This window comes from Fusarium pseudograminearum, chromosome 3 (assembly GCF_000303195.2).
Source record: "Fusarium pseudograminearum CS3096 chromosome 3, whole genome shotgun sequence".
NCBI classification, from domain to species: Eukaryota; Fungi; Ascomycota; class Sordariomycetes; order Hypocreales; family Nectriaceae; genus Fusarium; species Fusarium pseudograminearum.
This window is the reverse complement of record NC_031953.1, coordinates 6,872,411-6,893,548: the sequence shown is the minus strand read 5'-3', so window position 1 is coordinate 6,893,548 and position 21,138 is coordinate 6,872,411. Positions and strand designations below refer to the sequence as shown.

At 45.5% G+C, this 21,138-nt stretch overlaps 8 protein-coding genes across 8 annotated transcripts, besides 1 other annotated feature; 2 read left to right on the top strand and 6 right to left on the bottom strand.

Annotated features, from left to right (window-relative positions):
* Positions 1-217: 217 nt before the first annotated feature.
* FPSE_02832 (uncharacterized protein) lies at positions 218-827 on the bottom strand (the record flags this gene model as incomplete). Its single annotated transcript, XM_009255951.1, has 3 exons — positions 218-335; positions 387-607; positions 663-827. 3 exons carry the CDS (start codon positions 825-827, stop codon positions 218-220), a joined length of 504 nt encoding a protein of 167 aa, XP_009254226.1.
* Positions 828-1,880: 1,053 nt separating this feature from the next.
* Positions 1,881-1,918: a repeat region.
* A 24-nt stretch (positions 1,919-1,942) lies between these two features.
* Positions 1,943-3,796, bottom strand: FPSE_02833 (uncharacterized protein; the record flags this gene model as incomplete). Its single annotated transcript, XM_009255952.1, has 4 exons — positions 1,943-2,785; positions 3,038-3,367; positions 3,420-3,722; positions 3,782-3,796. 4 exons carry the CDS (start codon positions 3,794-3,796, stop codon positions 1,943-1,945), a joined length of 1,491 nt encoding a protein of 496 aa, XP_009254227.1.
* A 600-nt stretch (positions 3,797-4,396) lies between these two features.
* FPSE_02834 (uncharacterized protein) lies at positions 4,397-7,636 on the bottom strand (the record flags this gene model as incomplete). The annotated part of the gene is made up of 3 exons (XM_009255953.1): positions 4,397-6,053; positions 6,114-7,237; positions 7,289-7,636. The coding sequence occupies 3 exons, from the start codon at positions 7,634-7,636 to the stop codon at positions 4,397-4,399; spliced, it is 3,129 nt and encodes a 1,042-aa protein (XP_009254228.1).
* A 322-nt stretch (positions 7,637-7,958) lies between these two features.
* FPSE_02835 (uncharacterized protein) lies at positions 7,959-9,319 on the bottom strand (the record flags this gene model as incomplete). The annotated part of the gene is made up of 3 exons (XM_009255954.1): positions 7,959-8,630; positions 8,680-8,853; positions 8,906-9,319. 3 exons carry the CDS (start codon positions 9,317-9,319, stop codon positions 7,959-7,961), a joined length of 1,260 nt encoding a protein of 419 aa, XP_009254229.1.
* Positions 9,320-10,395: 1,076 nt separating this feature from the next.
* On the bottom strand, positions 10,396-11,876 carry FPSE_02836 (uncharacterized protein; the record flags this gene model as incomplete). The annotated part of the gene is made up of 9 exons (XM_009255955.1): positions 10,396-10,626; positions 10,677-11,019; positions 11,065-11,154; positions 11,209-11,221; positions 11,276-11,303; positions 11,351-11,420; positions 11,471-11,512; positions 11,568-11,713; positions 11,769-11,876. The coding sequence occupies 9 exons, from the start codon at positions 11,874-11,876 to the stop codon at positions 10,396-10,398; spliced, it is 1,071 nt and encodes a 356-aa protein (XP_009254230.1).
* A 3,361-nt stretch (positions 11,877-15,237) lies between these two features.
* Positions 15,238-16,905, top strand: FPSE_02837 (uncharacterized protein; the record flags this gene model as incomplete). The annotated part of the gene is made up of 4 exons (XM_009255956.1): positions 15,238-15,333; positions 15,990-16,115; positions 16,160-16,435; positions 16,495-16,905. The coding sequence occupies 4 exons, from the start codon at positions 15,238-15,240 to the stop codon at positions 16,903-16,905; spliced, it is 909 nt and encodes a 302-aa protein (XP_009254231.1).
* A 216-nt stretch (positions 16,906-17,121) lies between these two features.
* On the bottom strand, positions 17,122-18,452 carry FPSE_02838 (uncharacterized protein; the record flags this gene model as incomplete). The annotated part of the gene is made up of 4 exons (XM_009255957.1): positions 17,122-17,181; positions 17,235-17,588; positions 17,635-17,991; positions 18,039-18,452. 4 exons carry the CDS (start codon positions 18,450-18,452, stop codon positions 17,122-17,124), a joined length of 1,185 nt encoding a protein of 394 aa, XP_009254232.1.
* Positions 18,453-19,149: 697 nt separating this feature from the next.
* Positions 19,150-21,106, top strand: FPSE_02839 (uncharacterized protein; the record flags this gene model as incomplete). The annotated part of the gene is made up of 6 exons (XM_009255958.1): positions 19,150-19,192; positions 19,245-19,380; positions 19,432-19,650; positions 19,704-20,456; positions 20,509-20,597; positions 20,646-21,106. The coding sequence occupies 6 exons, from the start codon at positions 19,150-19,152 to the stop codon at positions 21,104-21,106; spliced, it is 1,701 nt and encodes a 566-aa protein (XP_009254233.1).
* Between the last annotated feature and the right edge of the window lie 32 nt (positions 21,107-21,138).

Below are 21,138 nucleotides of genomic sequence, written 5' to 3'. Positions count from 1 at the left end.
TTGGTCCATCAAGTGCATATTGAAGTTTGGTATCCGTGCTACCGTCGGTCAGATCCGTATACGCGTATATGTGGACGCTTGTACCAACAGGTTTCAACTATTTTTAAAACACAGCACCTAAATCAGGTCCCACACAAAGCTCCCCCCCGTAAGTATATACGATTACGGTTATCTCTCTTCGTATATTTTTCGTTCTCGTTTATCTAATTTAAAAAATCTACACTCCGATGGTTGAGCGCCCGTGCTTGACCTCATCGTCACCACGGGAAACGCCGTACGTCTTGTAGTGCTTGTGGTTCATCCAGGCGATAACAGCGGCCCAGAAGTGGATAACACTGTAGAAACAAATCAGCAATGGTCGAATGCGACTGACACATATTCCTTACGAGTTCAAAATAGCCATCATTCCTATGACAACACCAATACCGCAGTTGGCGCCAGAACAAATTGTGGCGACACTTTTAAATGAGAAACCCATAACAGCCGCCCAGAAAACAACGTCAAGGGTGTTGAGTACGGCGTAGGCCTTGAGACTTGCGAACCGCTTGAACTTGTTCACCTTCATGGTGACGATCTCGTAGGCAAGGAAGACCCCTGATTTGGCACTCTGGAGATGTGTAAGTAAATGACAGACTGGACTGTGAAGAATAGGGATGCCTGACCATTGATATAGCGACAATATCCATTCGGTTGAATGGTATTTGGGATGGTTTTGTGGCAATCTTGGCGATGCCCAAGATGAAGATGAGAAGTGTAAAAGCGACTTGAAGAATCAAGACTTTGTTCTTCCATGTTGGCTCAAAGAAACGGCTCTGGAAGAAGCCCATGATAAATGATAACACGTATAGAGGCGTCGACTAGGTAATTATTACAGAACTGGCGGTGGTACGGTGCGGTCGAGTGAATATGCGTTAGACAGGTTGAGAATGGGGAGAATGTCAGTAGTAAGACAGTAAAGAAGACGAGGATGAAGAATTGATAAAAACATATAAAATATGCAAACTTGGGACTTAAATAGTACTTTCTCATCAGAAGTACCCAGGTGTCTGGTAGCTTTTTACGCGTATCTAGCAATTGTATCGTCGCCGGCAGCATCAAAAATAACATTCCGTTGGCTGAGATTGTGGCACAGTGGAATCTTAGTACTAATCATCAACCATGTGTTCATTAGATTATCTCTTGGCACGCTGGCCTTTGAACAGAGTCATCAGCGATGTTACGGTGGAAACGGCAGTATAAATTCAGTTGTTCTTTCAGGCGCAATGCTTCCTCTGAAACACTGACATTCCGACGTATAGTAGTGGATAATCGGATGCACGGAACTTTATTTCTATACGCGTATTGCGTGTTAGGTTCTGTCTTACTTTTTAGCGTGATCGTTACGTGTAAAATTAGCGTGGCTGAGCAGTCACAGCCACAACCGCATCGCGATGACAAGATAATCAGTTACTGCAAGGTCAGTGGTGGCGGGTACATTCTCTGTCCGGGTATATACGGATAGACTGTTTGACGTCTCTACTCCGCGGTCTCATATCAGGACGTTGGGATCGTGGAAACGTGTTATTAATGAATGATAGGCACTTGTGCTAAGTATAGGGTAATCTTGCAGACAAACCGTGACTTGTGACCATTCTATACCGAGGATCAAGTATCTAGTCTAAGTAGCGTGGATTGGGCAATCTGTTATTGGGGAACACCATTCCTGGCATTCGACAATGCTAGCGAAGTTGGTTCTTGAGTGTTGGCGTGACTCTGTACATTCGACAAATGGTATAAACGGGACTTGGATGAGAAAAGGTAGAAACTGGGAGAGGTATCTGGGCCGGGGTAATACTGGGTATCGATTTGTGATTTCTTATCTTAAGTAATTATCACTCTACTAATATTTAATATTTATTTTTCAAATCTTTTATTAAAAGTCCTTCATGTTGCTATCGTAAGACTACTTGCTACCACGTGGAAACTCATCTGGTAGACCCCAAGTCTGAATCGGAATCTTTCCAACATGAGAAGGGGGTATCGCAGTAATACCCTTTGCTATACCAAAATTGACCCGAAGGAAGTGTCTCATCTTGGCCACCCATTCTCTTCTACCAAACGTATCAACGCTGGTGAAAACGATTTGTTCATAGAACAGTCCGAGAGCTGGCAGAACTTGCAGAATGAGGTATCCCAAGAGGGTAGGGACTTTCTCGGCCTCCATCTGTGGATCGCCCTTGGAAATAGTGACGAAAGTCGATACGCAAGATTCGCATAACAGATCGGTGAATGACAGAATCTGGTCCTCAATGTCGGCTCGGTGGGAGATACTGGTATCGGGGGTTCCTTTCCGTTCTTGGAGGATGTCGTATGTGAACAGAAGGGCTTGGTTGATGATACCTCGGGCCATCCAGTAGAATCTCCAAATTATCTGCACCATCAATGTGGAGTAAGTATGGTAGTTGAGAGGTCTCCATGGGCTGTTGATCAAAGGCTGCACCCATTCAGGGTGAGGTTCGAGTGGTAGCTGATCTGTCGTGTATCTCAACGATTCGGGCGCACTTTCGGCCCATTCCTCGAACCGCTTGTCCAACATAGATGCTTTTCTTGCAACATCCGACAACCTGTCTAAACCCTCATCCGATTCATAATCGAGCAAAGCGGTTCTCCACTCAGCGAATTGGCATGCGGCTTCATAAATGAGTTCAATGTGTGCGTAGAAGGCTGGCGACTTTGGCAACGCCAGCTTGTTTAACGATGTCCATGGTACAGGAGGAGCTTGACCATTTAGAAAGCTCCCGTATATCTGTGAGAGTGTTAGTATGATATCTAGGATTGGATACTTCTGGCCGTACCATTTGCAAGAAGCAGACTGCTGAAACTTCAAACTCGGCTGGGGACTTTATTATCTTGTCTTGTCCACGAAGACTCAACAAAGTGGAGGCGCCGGTCATATGAGAGACCCAGGAACCCTCGAGAGCGATAGATTCATGCATTAGACCCTTCATTTAATCAGCCACCACATTCCTCAGTCAGTTTTATTACTTACAACACTTACCTCATAAATACCGAGCAGAGTAATGGCTGACACGACATCACAGTATGATGATGAATCGTTAATGGAAAGCAATTTGACTTTCAACATCTGGATTGCTCTTCCATACCATTTGTTCCCTTTTGTCAATGCTTCAGGTGAATTGAATCTTTGTCCATAACTTGCATTGGCCAGGGCGTGGATAGATTTGTGCACGAGACTGTCGGTGCTTGCGTTGGTGTAGATTTGAAACAAGTTGGCAAACCAGCTCATTGTATAACCGCCGGATGTGTTTCCCGAAGTAGCCCAGTCAAAGAAAAATCTCTGGAAAATCTGTGTATCTGAAGTAGTTGACTGGTGATTGGTCAGCTCTGTTAACAAAACAGGCATGGCATAGATAACATACCAGTGACTTCATAGCAAGGTTGAGGTCGGAGATTGCTGCTTGTGGGTCTTCGTTTGGAGATCGTTTTCGCTCCGAGGTGGAGCTAGTCGAATCTGAAGTGTTGCCAACCGAGTTGCTCGGCGATTCTTGTTCATCTTTGCTTGGCCAAACACAAGTTTGGTTAGATCGAATACAAGATGTGCAACGAGGTCTGGTCTCGTCACACTTTTTGCGTTTGCTACGACAAGTAAGACATCCGTTCTTGGAACGCGGTTGGTTTCGACGATACTTTGTTGGGTACGCTGCACCCTTGCAGGGTTGACTCTGTTGAGGATCCATTTAGTAGAAAGACAGACTCTGTTCTTGTTACTTTGTCAACACACTTGAGAGTTAAGCATAATGAAAATGAAAATTACAAGAATTGCCTGGATAAACCATAGCTATTTATTGAGCTGCAACGAGGGCTAAATCCTACGATTCTTTCAAAGAATCATGGTCTCCTCTAATCTCGTTTTTGTATGAAAAGCAAGGTTTATCTTATCTAAACGCTTATCGTCCAGAATGGCCCCCGCGGTTAAACCATAACAGGACAAGTTCGGATCGCTCCGTGAGACGTCTTGGATATGAACCAATGATAGAAATTGCGCTAACCATCATTACGTTAATTCTCCAGCTTAATTTAGACACGAGGCACTTCACCTTCCCATTACCATCGAATCCTTTGAAGGATCGAGAGAGAAACCATGAGATCGAGGTCGGATCGCCACAAGTGCCGTAACTAGTTGCTAGTCGTAATGCCGGATTAGGTTGTCATGCATCTTATACCATGAATCCTCAGAACCCATGATTTACAACCCATCCAAGTTGCCGTATTTTATGTCAAGCATTCATATCAGTCTATGGGATGAACATGTAGCCGTCTGATGCAAATGCAGTGAAATGAGATTATTGGTCATTGCCGTCTTTGTAGATCTACTCGTCAGATGCTAAACTGACCTTTATTCTAACTCCGCCACTTTTGGTATCTCAAGACCTTGTATCTCGACCAGCGAGCCACGAGCAATATCTAATAACTCCTCCAGGATCCCAATTCTTTTTTCAGAGACACCGACTTGTTTCAGCGCGTCGAAAGCTCTCCTAAACGAGAGTGGCGGGTCCTGACCTACACTCAATTGGAAGTTGGAAAGATTCATAAAACAGAACCATTGAAGAAGTTGGATGAACCAACGGTCATTACCTTGAATTATCAATTCCACCAGCCTCCTATCTGGAGGCATTGCCAAGGCTGCTTGGATAATTTCGGGCACATCAGCCTCGTGCCGTGTCCCTGTATCTTTGTCATACCAATCCATGATCGGAATATTCATTTCATAAAGCTCATCGTATCTTATAAGGGCACTGATAGAAAGAATGTCAGAGTTCTCTATCGCCCGTAGAATTAATTCAGTGTGTAAGCTGTCAGACTCTGGAATCCGCACAAGAATATAAAGTTTGGCTGGATGGTCCATCGCGAGATTGACAAACATACGACTTAGCCAACGGGCCATGTTATAGTTCATATCAGTTTGAAGGACTGATGGTGCATGTATACTGACACGCCTGAGTAAAGACCACAGCTTGACATGGGCTTTTATTCTCTGGGCGCCTCGAGACTTTGTCAGCTCATGCTTCAATAGCATAATGTGACCACTCGATAAAGCCCAAATCATATTAGCCCACTGAGGTGGCACCAAACTTGAGATCGGCTTGGTTATAGTTGGGCGTCTCCATATGTTCCGCATTTTGGAGGCTTCGGCCTGGCCTAAAAGTCGATCTACTGATAGTAGAAAAGTGTCTGGGATAAAGATACGAACTGGGAGGTAATTCTGATCGATACCGAACGAGGGGTGATCAAGCAAGGTATGCCAATGCGGCAGAGAGGGAATGTCCTCCAGATGAGAAGTGTGTTGTACCCAGTGCCTCTTTGCATAGGCCAGAAATGGAAAATGGTCTCCCTGTGAGCGATTGGCACTCGCCTTTACTAAGGCTGGACCAATATCTCGTTTCAGCTTCGACTTGGAACGGAGTAACCTGCTAGCAACACCTGTTCCCATGGGATGAGAGCCCATTGCATTCATTGCCACTATCTTTGGCATTTCCTTGGCATTGATCTTGGGTGCTACAGCTTTTGAAAGCCTTGTCTCAAAGGCGTTGCAGCTCAAGTAAGTGACCAGAGTCTCAGCCATATGCTGGTCTGCTTCCAATTGGGTGAAACTCCAATCTGTCACAGAGTTCGTCCCCTCCAGACAGAAACTTCGCGCGCTATGATGGATGAATCGAACAGTATCGTCTTCTTCGTCGACCATGACCAGGCTGCCGCAGAATTTAAGAACTGGATGAATACTAGTTATCTCTCTGTCCGAGTTCCATATGGTTTGTCCGATGGTGACACTGGCTGCTTGACGAAGTTGTTCGGCTGTCAAGAGCTCTCTTGCACTGACTAGAAATTTGAATATTCGAACATGGAGTCTTTTAGAGTCTTGCGGGCTGGCTTTAGAGAGATTACGTCTGAATGTCTCTGTTAGATCGTGGGGTAGATCCTGAATGGCTTCTCGGATATCGTGGTCTGATACTTCAGCACAAATGGAGTCAAGTTGCAAGGTGGCCCAAAGAAACCTAAAGAAGAATTAATACAAGTCAGCCAAATGTAAGGGGAGAAGAGATGCCAGTACTTACATTCCGCAGGCCCCGGCAATCAGCTCTTTCTTGACTTCTTCGACCAGGTCTGGATCCCGGGTAACAAGTCTACCATCTTCGACTCTACGGTCGATTTCAGCCTCTATGAAATTGGAAATGTCCGGATTCTCTTCTGGTATGTAAACGCGGAGTCCAAATAATTTCGCTTTCCAAAGTGGACTATCCTCGGGTGTCCGCACTGACAGGCATATTCTGTATCCAAATCTTCGTATCTCGCCTAGATGTCCTAAAACAGTCCGTTGAGCTTCCAACTCACATTCGTCTAGGCCATCAAGCACGATGGATACCTCGCTAGGTCTGGCCAGACGGAAAAGATCGATAATATCATCTAGATCAAGTCTAGGTATGTTCTCCGTAAAGAGGTGACTAAAGCTGTCGTCATCCATGATGTGCTCTAAAAGCTGGCGCATGAGACACCCAAACATTGTCCTAGGCTTCATACTCTCCTCATTATCGTGTCTGGCGAAGAAGTAGAGAGTCACAGCATTGTCCCTCAGATTGAGATCATCAACAATGTTAGCAAGCAAAACTGACTTTCCAGCCCCAAGCTTTCCAAGAAAAAGGATCGAGGTTGTTTTGGATCCTTCTTTCCACTGCTGGTATTCTTGACAATCTTCCAACATGCTGGTTGTTCCACACTTGCGAGTCTGCTTCCATGTAGTCCGGTAGTCATGTTTTGAGCATTTATCCAAAAAGCGAGTAGATCTCTCAATTTTACGTTGGTGAGCAGAGGCGTCTGCGCGGAATGTGGCAAGAGAGCGAAATATGGAGTTCCTCTTTGCTTCCTCCACAACCTGCTGGTTTAACAACAGGTTCGTCTCTTCTTTTATCGCTGCAGACCAAACCTCCAGATCATCCTTGAAGGTCTTCATCTGAGGATCTTTGATGGTAGAGGTGAATCGACCAATGGCAGACTTCTTGGTCCATAACACTGATTGGTGACATAGCTTGGTGATGATGGTAAAGTACTCGCATAGAAAACCTTGGAGTCTTTTGGACTTCGGATATAACGCTGCCATGGCTTGATAGCGTGGGGCATTCCGACCAATGGCCATAAAGAGTAGGGACAAGCTTTCTAGATATGTAAAATACCCAGTGATAACCTGTCGACCTTCGTCAGTATAAAAGTCTGGGAATATCAGTTATTGTCTCACATGAAGGGCCATCCTTGCAACAGCCCACACCCCACAAGCAATGAGGTTTTGCCCTCCCCCAACTACGATATCCCCCAAAGCTGCAAACTGCTGAATGGCCTGGAGTGTATTCGTCATTCTTGGCCCAAAGCAACGTCCACGACCATGTTTACTAGTAGCTTTCAGATCGATTTCGGCCGTTAACCGCATGACATCTGACATGGTCGGTGCTGTGCTGACTGCCCGGTCGCGTGAAGTCCTAAACGTTGACTTCTGCTCTGATGTGAGCAAGGCTTCAAACTCAGACACTGCCTGAGCAAGGCGAATATCCGGCTTCAGGTTGCCGGATTCGCGAATCACGAGCGCCATCGCGATACGTGCTGGCGAAATTGAGCAAAGTAAGACGAACGGGAGATTAAAGCAAGTTGGATGAGGGGATTTGTGGGGTGCGGCTGAAATTTTGAAGAGAAACATGCAGGGGTTCATCAAACAAGGCTCTGGCCGAGAAATCGAATATTGCTCATCTGACAGCATGATTTTAGTTGCCACTTACGACATTGTTCTTGAGCTTACAAGGTCTCGTAATTCAATCCCAAAATTACGAAAATCTCACGGTCAATCAATGCTGTTGTAAATGTGATCAGTATTGAGTTTCTAACTATATACACGAAGTCTAGTCCCACTGAGATTACTATCTCAACGTGCCCTTGATTTGGGGCTTGAGATAAGTCTCAATGTACTGATCGTTCTTCCAGCCAGACCAATCAGCCTTCTTCATGCCCCAAGAATCGTCAAACTCTTGGATGCCCTGACGAGTGTAGTATCGACCAACGATAACCCAAATGAACCAACTGGCCTGCATCTCAGGGAGATACTGGGACAAACAGCTGACATAAGTCTTAGCAGTCTCGTAATCCGCTCCGTTCATGGCTTGACCAAACTCAGTCAACATGACGGGGAAGACCTCGGCAACATTGGGGTCAGACTCGTTCATGGCCTGGAAACCCTTGTTGTAGAGGTTGTAGCGCAGTGAAGGGCAGCTAGTTCCCTTGTTCTCGTATGTGTGAATCTCCAGAACAAGCTTGTCCTTTCCGTAACCCTTAAAGTCGTCGCGGTTGAAGACTTCACCGCGGGGCTTCATCTTCTCGCCACTGTAGAGAGGGGTGACATAGGTATCGTAGTTCATGCCGGAAATAACGATGATTGCGTTGGGGTCAGCCTGGTGAACAGCATCGGCACCCTGGCGCATGTACTTGTACAGGTCACTCCAGTTGTATGATGCGTCGCGGAGCTTGTTGTTGTTGGTGGGCTCACGAGGCTCGTTGCGTAGGGACTGAGTTACCTTGGCGGGCCACTTCTTAGCCTGTTATGTGTTAGTATGGTGTATTCCTTTGTGTCACAAGGATACATACGTGAGCGGCCATGTAGGCACCGCCTCGAACCCACTTGGCTGTATCGAACTGGGTATCTCCCCACCAGGTGTTTCCATCCTCGCCACCACAGCACCACTTGCCTTCGGAGATGTGGTTGTCAAGATCGATGTAGATCTGTTGACGAAGACACTCAGCAGCAATGGCATCGTAGACCTGTGACGTATTAGCATTCACTCTGGGACTAATATGTTGTAGTGCAACTTACCTCAAGACGTGTTGTCTTGGCAGTAAAGGTAGGGTTGTTCTTCAACACCTTTGCAAGAACAATGGTACCATTCTCCTTTCCCAGACCCTCTTCGAAAGCAGTCTTGATATCAATGTCCTTACCACCGTTGGCGTAGATCTGATCAACCATCTCGGTGGCGTAGGTAAGACGAATGGCGTTCATGCCAATGCCCTTGATATCTGACAGAACGCCCTTGATGGACTGGTACTGAAGACCCTCGGGGACCATGACTTCGCCGTGGCCAGGCCAGTTGGCACCAGCAAGCTTGACCTTCTCATTGTTGGCATTGACGATCCATCGACCGGAAGTCTTGAAAGGACCGTTGGGCCATGCTGCTGCGGCATTGCCAATGAGGCAGCCAAGTGCCAGAAGGGGGGTCACGAAGTGTCTCATCGTGGATTGGTGTAAAGAAGAGACGGAAACGATGGGTGCACTTTAGCAGAACTTGCAAGATGCGAGTCCGAGGAACTTATAGTCCGATGTTCCATTAAGCTCATGAACACCGGACGTCCCGGAGCGGACCGACCATCTTGGCAACTTGCTTGGACCCAGTGCATTCTCAACAACACCTGACGTATGCATTCACTGATGTCACGATACTACGATGGCGAAGAGCAGGGGACAGAACCTGGGGAAGTCGATGGCCTCCCCAATAAGGCTAGACAACCGTTGATCTTTGCGTTTTACGAAGACATGATTTCCCCGCATTCACTAAGTTACCGCCTTGGGCCATTCGGCTCCGGCATCCCCGACATGATGAACCCTGGTTCATGATGCGGGGTGATTGTCACGAGTCGAGAATAGTTTAATAACCCTCGGTAGTCAGATCGGAGCTACCCCTGATGTTTAGTGCTGCACCGGGAAAGCTAGGAGCGAGGTCAAGGTAGGCGTTGCTATGTTCGCTCTGCGCGTCGACCGGAGTCCATAGACTACTGAAGACTAAGGACAACGTTTAAGCATTATGACTCTTATCTGTATCTATGTGGCAAGGCTCGATGCAGAACGGGAAAAAGAATTATCACATGCTATTAATCTTTGGAGTTGCGTACGGACAGTTGCCCACCCTCTTGGAAAATCTCGTTATAGCATCTCATCAAATATCCAGGAATTGTTAGCGGACTACTTGCCCCATTAGGACGACAGGCAACTGACTGGACGGGAAAATCGACAAAGATCAGCGCCTAAGAACAACAGCCGATTAGCTCGCTTACAAGAAAGCTTGGCAATGACCTACCCTACGATGCGACCCAAAGTGTGGCTAATCGGGCTGTCTTGCCATTGAGTTCCTACGGCGATCTTCATAAATGGATGGGAACATTAGTGACTGCTGTATGTATTTGGTCGCCATCTCATCTTAAGTATAGCAGTTTTTGTAAAACAATATAAGAAGAAGAAGAAACGAAGAACACCATGAATAATCACCATCTCGTGTTTGTCAAAGTTCAGGTTCCAAACATTCTCTCTAGCCATCACTTAGGCTTCTGCCCCCAAACAACCTTTTGCGCAAAATATCCATGATGTTTGCCAGATCGTATTTCGCGTCTGAATTGCGTAACGTAGGCAAGAATATCCTCCCTACTCCAACCGAGGGTATGTGCCATGAATAGAACGAAGCCCTCGCTATCAGTGTCAAGACCGTGCTTAGTATAAGATCCCATCTGCTTTTCAACGGGATCATCTGGCCAACTACCAATTGGATTCTAATCGGCAGTCAGTATAAGAGCGATGGATTGACAGTGTAGAAACATACCCTGAAGTCAAATTCTTGAATGTTGATGAATCCTGCTTTTTCCATGGCCTTTCTCTGAGTGCCGTCCTCGACGACTGTGAAACTTGTTCCGATCTTTTTAGAACCTTCAATAAAGAACTTGCCCCAGTGTCCCATAGCCGAATTAGGGTCGACTGTATTGTCATCACTGCTGATAGTAGATGCAGCTTCGTGACTCTCAACCCACCCCCCAGGCTTGCATACCCTGAAAGCCTCAGAGAAGAAGAAGTCCCAGTTCCCGATACTACCCATCAACCATCTAGAATGTATGTAATCGGCAAAGCTAGACTTGAACGTCCATTCGCGAGTGCAGTCCTCAATTATACTGTCGAATGTTAGCTACTACCACATTAGTTTTGGCGGTACCTACAACTGAAGGTTGGGCGGGATCCATGAAGGCTGGATTGGAGAAAGATCAGTTCCAATAATTTCGGCGTTTGGATACTGATCGGCAAAATCACTAGAATCAAATTGTCAATCGGAGGGCGATAATGCTCATACTATGTTTGCTTACATAGCCCAGATACCTGGACATTACATATCAGTGCGAGGTTCAATATGGGGCGCTGGGATCGTCTCACCTGTTCCAGTTCCAATATCTATCACTTGCTTCAAGAATATTAGTATATCACCATAACAAAACACGATTTCCTTACTTTCACATCATCTTGAATCAGAGGAGCCAGATGAAGCTTATCACCTAACCCAAGGGTGAGGATGTGATGGCTGCAGCCTGTCAAGATCTCAACTCGAAATCACGGGAGCAAAGAACTTACGTGAGGTCCATCAAATCTTTCTGTTGCTCGTCGTTCGACCCCCTTTGTGGACTTGTCAGGTTCCATTAGCGCGATTTTAAGTCACTATCGAGCTTACCAATACTGAGCATTCCCTTGCTCACTGTGATAAGTGCGCCCATGGATAGTTCTGTACTGAAGGATACTGGAGGTAATAGATGCTGAAGTTGAATCACCGTCAGAGTCGATAGCTGTGTCAAGATCGTCGCTGTTTGCATCGGTGGCCTTATCAAATGATTCAGCATTATGTATTGCTCTGCATTCTTTGTGGTTCACTGACCTCTCCCTTCTGTACCCAGTGGCTAGGCTCCAAGATAGTAGCGGGTTGACCTGCTTCTATTCGAGTCATGCCCCTATCTTGGCTAGTCGGCTCAGCGATTTGGGACATTGTGTCTCACAACGAGGATCAATTCAGCATATAATCACACAAAGTCTTTTCTTCAAATGGCATGGTAGGATAAATGATGAGCGATTAAAATCACGACGAGAGGCACGGTGGCATGGTCTGAGATTAGAGGTCCGGAATATATCGCTTCCGGTTGATCCTTGCATATCCGGTCTGACGTGGGAGAACCTGTTCAAAGAAACTAGAACAAACGAGAATATTCAAGATACACAATCTATACTACCCGACTGTGGCGACGAGTTCTTAGACAGTATAACAGTGTCAGAAAGAATAATTAGCTACTTCTTTCCCTCTTAAGCCCTTTTCTCTTCAACTCTATAAAGTCTACCAGCAGCCAGCCTTGCGAATCGCTCGAACGCTTCGCGTTTAAGTATATATTTTCCACATTTCGACCCAATTTCATTTTTGGTTATCTTAGCTATACGAGCATTCCCCGTAGACACGGCCTAGTGGAATATTGCAACATATAGATGTGGTTATGTAATGGTAGTACTGCTCCTGGCATCTTGGGCAGTGAGTTATGGTATGGTATTCCTCACACATAGTGGGCATATGCTAATGTCTATGGTAAGAACTATGGTAATGTTGATCCTTGCTGATGCTTTGATGTTAGTGAAGATCAAGACAATGGAGAGTATGAGGATAGTCTCAGTTGGCTGATAAGCTCCTAAGCTTTATATGCTATCAGGGGTGGCGTGAAACACAGATACTGTTCTTTCACTAAGCCATCCAGCTTATTGCACATTGTTGTTAAATTCATATCGACAGTTTGAGACACATCTAATATTTTAACTCACTGATCACGGTTCCTAGTTTCTCAACGCATAAAATAAGAGTAGAAAGTCCATGGAAGTCGGACGTCCAGAACCGCCCATCACTGTCATTCATTATTCCCGTTTGATACTTTACTTCCTTTCACCTTACTTGGCACCATATATCAAGATCATTCAATCAATTGCAGTGATTAAAATATGTCATCTTGACAGTGACGCTTTTTAACAATCTTAATAGGAGGTGAGAATCTGGTGCCAAATTCACGTCTCTGCATGGGGCAAGTGTATATAAATTAGCAAACTGCTATACCAACGACACGAATATGGTCAGGTTCATAGTCTATGTCTAGACATTTGTATCGCCACACAATTGTCATGGAATTGTGTTATTAGCTAGTGCATGTACAAGACTAAGATCAAGAACCATAAAAACTTCTCAAGGACCACCAGGCATTCAATATCAACTATGGTCTGAGATAATTAGGTTTCTCTTCTACGTCTCCTCCTCTCCTCCTCCTCTTCCTCTTCACGTTTCCGTCTACATTCATCACATTCCGATCCATACGCACTAAAATATAGGTCCTCAATCTCAAAGCCACAGCTGCCTAGACCCCCACCTCTTGGTATGAGTGTGCAAGTTTTAGTCAGGTTCATGACATGTTTCGAGTTACCACAAACGGGGCAGTCGATAGATGTGTGCGTTCTAAAACACATCTTTGTTCGATATATCCGGTGGAGGGTGTTGTGTTTATTTATCTAAAGGTTTGAGTTTAAGAAGATTAGAATGTTAGCAGGGCTACTGGCGGTATTTATGCTTTTTCTTTTAGACTGAGTCACTTTTCGAATTCCCGGACTTTGGTGTTGCTGTGCGAAAGGGGGTTATATAACAGATCTTAGCTTCTGTGAGTGACATTGAACGTTAGTTAATATCCAGTACTTCTGTTGCAGCCTCCATATTTCGTATTCACATCTGTGGCATCTTGGGGTTAAACACTTGTCTCGTTGAAAGCTCCAGGAGGAAAGGTGTTCAGCAAATGTGTTAATACAGGTCGAATTGAATTTTGTTTGTAATCAGAAGTGTTAATAAAGAAACAGATATCAGAGTTCATAAACTGTACCAGGTTCACTAAATCAATTTACTGGCTTACACAATGGTAAGATCCCACTAACAACTGATGACAACTTCTAAGTCATGTACCCTAGCGTCATAGGTTCAACCTTAATCGTAGTCGTCATTACTTAATCTGATTCGTTCTTCCTCCTCTTTTAGTTCCCCTCTTGTGCTAGTGCTCCGCAGTCCTCACATTCCTCTCCATATACCCTATAAAATGTACGCTCGGTAAAGAAACCGTATGACTCAAAAGACTGACCGGGTCGAACATAAACGCATAAGCCCGTTTGGTTGTTTGTGGCATATCTGGTCTCACAAGTAGGGCAATAGACCTGGGTACAGGTTATAAAACACATGTTTATTTATAAATAGAAATATTGATGCTTGTTGTTGCTTTTGCTAGTGTATGTATAGTTTGGACTTGTAGACAAATAAGAAATTGCGGCATTGGAGAGCTTTATATACACTTTAACGTTTACTGCGTCACTATGTTTATCATGAAGTTCTTACCAGGTAACTACCTAGCCTAGTATATAAAATCTTACATTTTATAAAGAAAGTAGGTTATCTTGTCGTGTTTAACGACGATGTCGACTGTTAATTCTTACTTAACGCCAGATAGGGTAATTGCAGACTGAATTAATATACTTAGATTGAAATTGAGTCCATGGTACTCGCTATCGTCTGAGTTACGATATTAGCTATCGACCTCTGAAGGTAATGTGTCAAATAAGAGCTTTTGGGATAGCATTTAAGGAGAGTTTAATACTTCATTCCTTCACTTGGTTGTGTATATTGTATCTCTAGTAGGCTGATCTTCCATTTTCAGCTCCTGTTTACTGTCTGCAGCAGCAGGTGAAGATGCTGTGACTTTGAGACTACAGTGTGTCTATAGCACTGAAAGTGAACACAAAGAGGACTTTATTGATTAAACCAAACCCAGTGAATTAAAGTTTTGTTACTGTTAGTAAGAGATTTGAATCTAAACTTGAGACTCATATCAATGGTCGCCATACAGGCCAACTTAACACTAGTTATCCATTCTTAGCCCTGCTCAATCTTCTGCTTATCCTTCTCAGCCCCCTTGTGCAATACATTCATCACACACCGCTCCATAGGCTGTCGCGAATTCATGGTAGGTCTCACAACCGCATGAGGCAAAGTACTGACCCACACGAACATACGGACACATCTCCGTTTGGTTCGTCGAGTACGTATACCTTTCGCAATTAGGGCAGTAGAGCCGAATATGAATTACAGTACACATCTTTGTTTAATACTCTTGATAGTCGGTGTTGGCTTCGTTTATGTATAGTTTAAACTTGGAGACAACATGATACTGCAATGCTTTAAATACGTTTCGCTGTTGACTGAGTCACTGTTGGTATCGCCGGATATTTTATGTTGTTCTTGTGAGGAAACCAACTCATTGAGATGATTCAAAAGGTTGCTGAATAACATGGGTCATGGTTCTGTGTCTGACATTTATTCCAACATTGAATCTTCTTCTTATACACCAAAGGGTAACCAATTGCAAAGTAGCATATACAGAGATGTACGTTGACTGGTTCACACTCACTGTGACATGTGTGACGATATGGACTCTTGATTCGAGTTGTTACGTAAAGAATCACGATCAGATCACTATCAAGAACGGTTCTCAATTCTATTCGTCTTTGCAACATCAGCAGACTCCAGCTTCTTGTCGGACTGCTTATCAGAGTGCTTGTCAAGACTTCAGAAATCCATTCCAGGAACCGGTTCCGAACAATGGTCAAAACACAGAATGTGAGAATAGGAGGACTGGAAATAAAAAATTTATTGACGGAGACAACTATTCTTTTAGTTGCATTGCATTGTGTTCTAAACTATGTTTTCGTAACAACTGGGTCTACCTTAGATCGTGAAGCGAATCCAATACGCGGCTCTCCTGTATAATCGTAAATAGAAATCATGTTGTCGATGAATATGCCACCCAAAACCCAATTATACTTCCTGTTCTCCAAGCTCATATATGTGATAGGACTTCTAATGGCGTCGCCATTAGATCCAGGTACTGGGCCCAATGACAAACCCTCGCTGTTAAGACCGAAAGTGGCCTCCCCAAACGCGTCGCCAAAGGTGAAAGAGAGCTCGCTACGACCGCCGCTAGGATAAGTCACGATGCGGTTACTAGCTTTGCCTTGAATCAACTTTGCTATCTCGCGACAGTTCTCTTCAGTTGTTGTCAAGTATGAGCTACCTGTATCAACTGGGCCTTTGCAACCACCAATGTCTTCAAAGACGCATCGGTGGCGGAACTATCTACATCTCCGAGCTTGGTCCGAGTTCTTACAGGTAATTTCAAAGCTGAAGCCGGCACTAACATTGCGATCCTCAAGTTCGACATCAACAATGCTGTTCAGATTAGCCTCGTTGCAAATGATGGGAAACTCAAGTCGAACACGACGGCTACAAACACCAAGGAAGTTTACAACTTTGTCAAGACACTGAAGAATGGCGATTCGGATCGTGTTCCCCTTGCATCCTTTGAGAGAGGCGACTCTGATACAACCAAGATGGAACTTGATGTAATGGATATCACTGGTGATGCGCCTACTATTACGCAAAATGAGGCCACCATTTCAGCATCTCCTCAGTCTTCCAAGATTGTTCTTGTGAGTTTTAAAATATCTGTTCCGTGTGCCAGCTTCGTTACTCACGCTTTATGTAATAGGTCGGCGATCTACGAAAGACTGGAAAAGACCAGATTGTCGCGCTTTTCGACAGTCAGGATAATCTCACCATCAGCGTGAATGAATACGCCGCGAACGGCATTACTAAAACTACTCAGAAACGGATCCCACAGACACTATCAGGCTTTCCTCTCATTCACTATCAAGAAATTGGAATGTTGCAGTACATGGGACAAACAAGCATTGGAACCGGATTTGGATGTGAGGGTGATTGGGGTACTGGTATCCTCACTTGGGGGGCTGAAAAGAATGACTTTGTCGATTTTGAAGCATTCAAGCCTGATCCTAGCGGCAGTGTTGGGAAGGGAACTTGGGGTATGTCGGCTACTGATACTGAGCGACCTCTTATTAAGGGGTGGGATGTTGAGGCTCGACCTGACTACAAGCCTTAATATATTTCTACATGTTTCTCATTATACATTATATCGTGGTTATCGACTTCCTTCTGAGTCTACACAAGTAAAGAATCAATGTGTCTCCGTATCTGAGCTCTCGATCAATAATACGATTGCCCACATCCCCTCGAGCTACAGCAGCCCCACTGACAACTGGGGTGTCCCTTGAAGTGCCTGATACCATGTGGACATCTTGCTGAAGGTTTTATCAAGTCAACCGAGAACGCTGGGAATGGTGACAGATGCAACGCTGCTGACTCTCGAAGGGAGGATCTGCTTGGCTTGTAAGCTGCCGCCCGTGGTGGAGGCAGTTGTGGGACCGGAACCATTGGGCAATGCACAGGAGTTGGAGGAGGAACCGGCATCGGCATTTGCCAACCAGGTGGTACTGGAGGACTAAATGGAAGATGTCCGTATTGAGTTGAAGGCATGTATCCAAACTGATTTGGCGGTGGTCCAGTCATTACAGGGTATATGTTGAAGACATTGCCACTGTAGTGGGTATGATTGCTTCCAAAGCTGGCGTCGCTGAGTTGTGGCTCAGAAGCAACTGATCGAACAGACGGGGTAGCCTTGGGTGTTATTGGTATCGAGGGTTTGTCGTCCTTCATTGAGATTAACGTCTTGGCGTCCCAGTCATCCCTGGAGTATTCTGGAGGAGGCGTCCTTGGAATGCTAGGCTGTTGTCCGTTAGTTACCATTCAATAGAGGCATATAGAAACATACTATTGAGACCGCCGGCGTCTTTTCTTCTGGCACCTGTGGTAGACTGGAAGAGACTGTGAGGGATGATCTACCACTGTCGCTGCTGATGGTGCTGCCGCTGTCTGTAAAGCCCAAGATGATCGACGGTGCACGGCTGGTTGACTTTCTCAATTTGTTTCCCGTCCTAGTAACGAGCAATGGGTTCTGCTGTGTCTTTGCCTGTCTTTGTCGCTCTGCTCGTTGGCTTCTTTCCATTCGCTCTTCTATAGTGAAGTTTTCTGATCCACCATTGCTTCGAATGGACTCGCGACGGGCAAAAGATAAGTTCGGGGCTGAAGATTGAGGTGGAGCAATCGGAGATGTGGTGGCTTCAGCTGGCTGTTCAAGAGTTAGTTTTAATTCACCAGTTGACGAGGTTAACGTACTGGTTGTCGATGAAGTCCCAAGAAGACTTGTGCGTCCAGCAGCTCGAGTTGCAATAGCAGGGCTACCTTGCTGAGATAGGTAAAGAAGAAGTTCCATGACATGGTCAATCGAGCGTTCGAATCTGCTGTCCACTGCGGTGTACCCATGCGCATGCACAAGATATGGCAATCTTTCAGGTGTTGATTGCAGCTGTCAAGTGTGCTGGTGACTTCTTGGGCTACATCGGCTTGCGCAAGGCGGGCTTGTGCCTTGAACTGTACGTCAATTTTACGGTGGTCGACATACTGAGCACTATGCAGAATGTTGAAGTGAATCTCAGGATGATCGTGTTTTTTTAACTCCTCGGCAAGTTTGCGTAACCTGTCGAAGACCTTTTCGCAGGCTTGTTCTGGGCTTTTGGTAGTAGTGGACATTGTGCCAAGATGAATTGCAACGACAACACATCCCAGAGGGACGGTTCCCTGTAAAGTGGTTTTATGCAGAAAGCCTTTGGCGAACCAACAGCTTACAAGGCAGGATGCCTTGCGTTTAGCCTGGAACCAATATTGGCTTGAGCCATGAGACCACACGTTACAACGTCAAACGCCACAGCGCTTCAGCTGCAGGGGTTGTGTCGTTCACCTCACCAGGCTACGAATGAGAGGCTATTGACTTGTCTCGGCCGCAATTAGGAGGCCTCAAAAAGCAAGTCCAGGAGCCAACTAAATTGCTCGGTCAAAATACTGTCATGCCGAAGAACCTGGGCGGGCTGAAATGTGACGTTGATTGGATTCGAGCGTAACTCGACGCCCAGCACAACCCTTCAGAGCGCTATGGTAGATGTTGGATTTGATAGCGTACGCAGCCACAAACGTGTCTCGAAACTGAAGTACGTCACTCTTCAAATCAGCCTTATCATGCTTGGCACAGCCCTACTCTGTTCCGAAACTACGTTCAATGACATACCAGCTCTGATTCTAGACCCCAAAGAGGCTGCGTGGCTTCACAATGCTACACATAAATACATAAGAGATCCTTCACAGACCTATAAGTGCGGTACAAATCTTAGTGATCGTCACATTATACCGAAGTTCATCGACCTTATTAGCATTATTAACTCCACCGCCCGATATGTCTTCAGATTCTACCAAAGAACTCAAGTTTCTGTCTCTTGGTAAGCCTTCACCCCTCGTCTGCCCAAACACCCTTACGCTGACTTATCGAAGATGGAGGTGGGGTCAGAGGTCTCTCGTCTCTGTTCATTCTCAAAAATGTCATGGAAAAAGTAGGATCAAAGATGAAGAGACGCGATCTGCAGCCATATCAATATTTTGATCTTATCGGTGGAACAAGTACTGGCGGGTAAATAAGATTGCACTTACACAATCCAACGGGAGCTGACTTTGTCTGTAGTATTATCGCATTGATGCTTGGCCGAATGAGAATGAGCATCGACGATTGCATCACTGAGTATCAACGACTAGGCAGTATTGTCTTTGGCAAACGACGCCACGGCGAGTACATGTTCGATGAGAAGGTGCTCGTCCGTGAAACAAAAGCTGTCGTGTTGAAGTATTTGGGCAACGAGGATGCTCCGCTTTTGGATCCCCTTGAAGACGATGCTTGTAAAACGTGAGTACACATTTCTTATCGTCAACATGGTCGCTGACTGGTGCCATTAACAGTGTTGTTTACACCTTACCATTCAAGAATGTGGTTCAGCAATCAGCCACAGCACTTCGCACTTACATCAACGAAGATAAAGATCCCAACCCAAAGAAATGGACAATCTGGGAGGCTGTCAGGGCTACGTCAGCCGCAACAACAATCTTTGAGCCTTTTGTCCATGGCCCACCTGGAAAACAAATTCGATACATCGATGCAGGTTTTGGATACAACAACCCCAGTGATCTCATTCTTCAAGAGGCTAGAAGTCTCTGGGAGGGAGATCACTATCTATCGCTCCACACTGATGTCGGAGTGTTCCTCAGCCTCGGAACAGGCATGGGTAAGATCGTCCGTATGGACAACGACACCGTCATGGAAGGTCTCTCTGCGAAGATCCGGGCTCCAGTCAAAGCTATCGAGGTGATGAAGAATATTGTCACTGGCACAGCTACCATCCACAGAAATGTGGCCGAGCAATTCGGAATCAACAGTGTTCGATATTACCGCTTCGATGTGGACCAAGGCCTTGAAGCTGTGAAGCTGTTCGATTACAAGAAGACTGAAGATATGGAAGCCGACACTTTGGCATACCTGGACGATATCAAGGTTGGAAAGGAGTTAAAGAGATGTGTGGAAGTTATGAAGGTTCTGCCATTGCGGGAACCCAGTCTGCTTGACAATCAGAACGAAGAGGCAAATGTTTACAGCTTGGGAGCAAACGGGAGTCTAGAGGAACAGAGGCTCATGGACAGACTCAATGCTCTGAGGATGTAGGTGATCTACGCCTCTGTTGTGATACCGTGCTTTTCCTGACATTGATAGCAAGCCCGAGTGCTATACCCGCCATTGCAAAGAGTGGGAAAGCGAAGTAAACAAGGAAGGGGCGAGGTATCACAAGCTTCTCTATACTGGTATGCTCGTCCATCACTTTACTTATACTTGGTCTAACAGCAGTGTAGAACTGGGAATAGGATACATGTGGAACGCAGTTGTCCAAGCAGATCTACTCGACGAGCGCGGCCGAGAAATATTGTCCTCGTGCACACCCAACCCCGACCGCCCACAGCTACTTGTTTCTCACGACTGCAAGGCAGATGTGTACTATAGTCCCGAAGACGAAACACCCCAACGAACAGCTGCCAGGATCGAGCTTGCGAACAAAGATCTCTCAAACGCGTTCCAAATATTTAGACAACTTCTCTGTACGGTAGCGGGAATCTGGGACGAGAGCAGTTTTCCTTATTGTTGGATAGCGAAACGCATGGCGGGTATTCTTGAGATTTGGGGGTGTCGTCGTGAAGCGAGGAATCTTTATTTGGTGGCTAGGGATGGCAAGGTAAAGGTGTTTGGGGAAGATCATTGGTCTGTAAGGAAGTTGCAAGATAAATTGGAGAGACTTACATATCAGTTGAGAGAATAATTTATTAACAAGTACCAATCTCACATTACTGC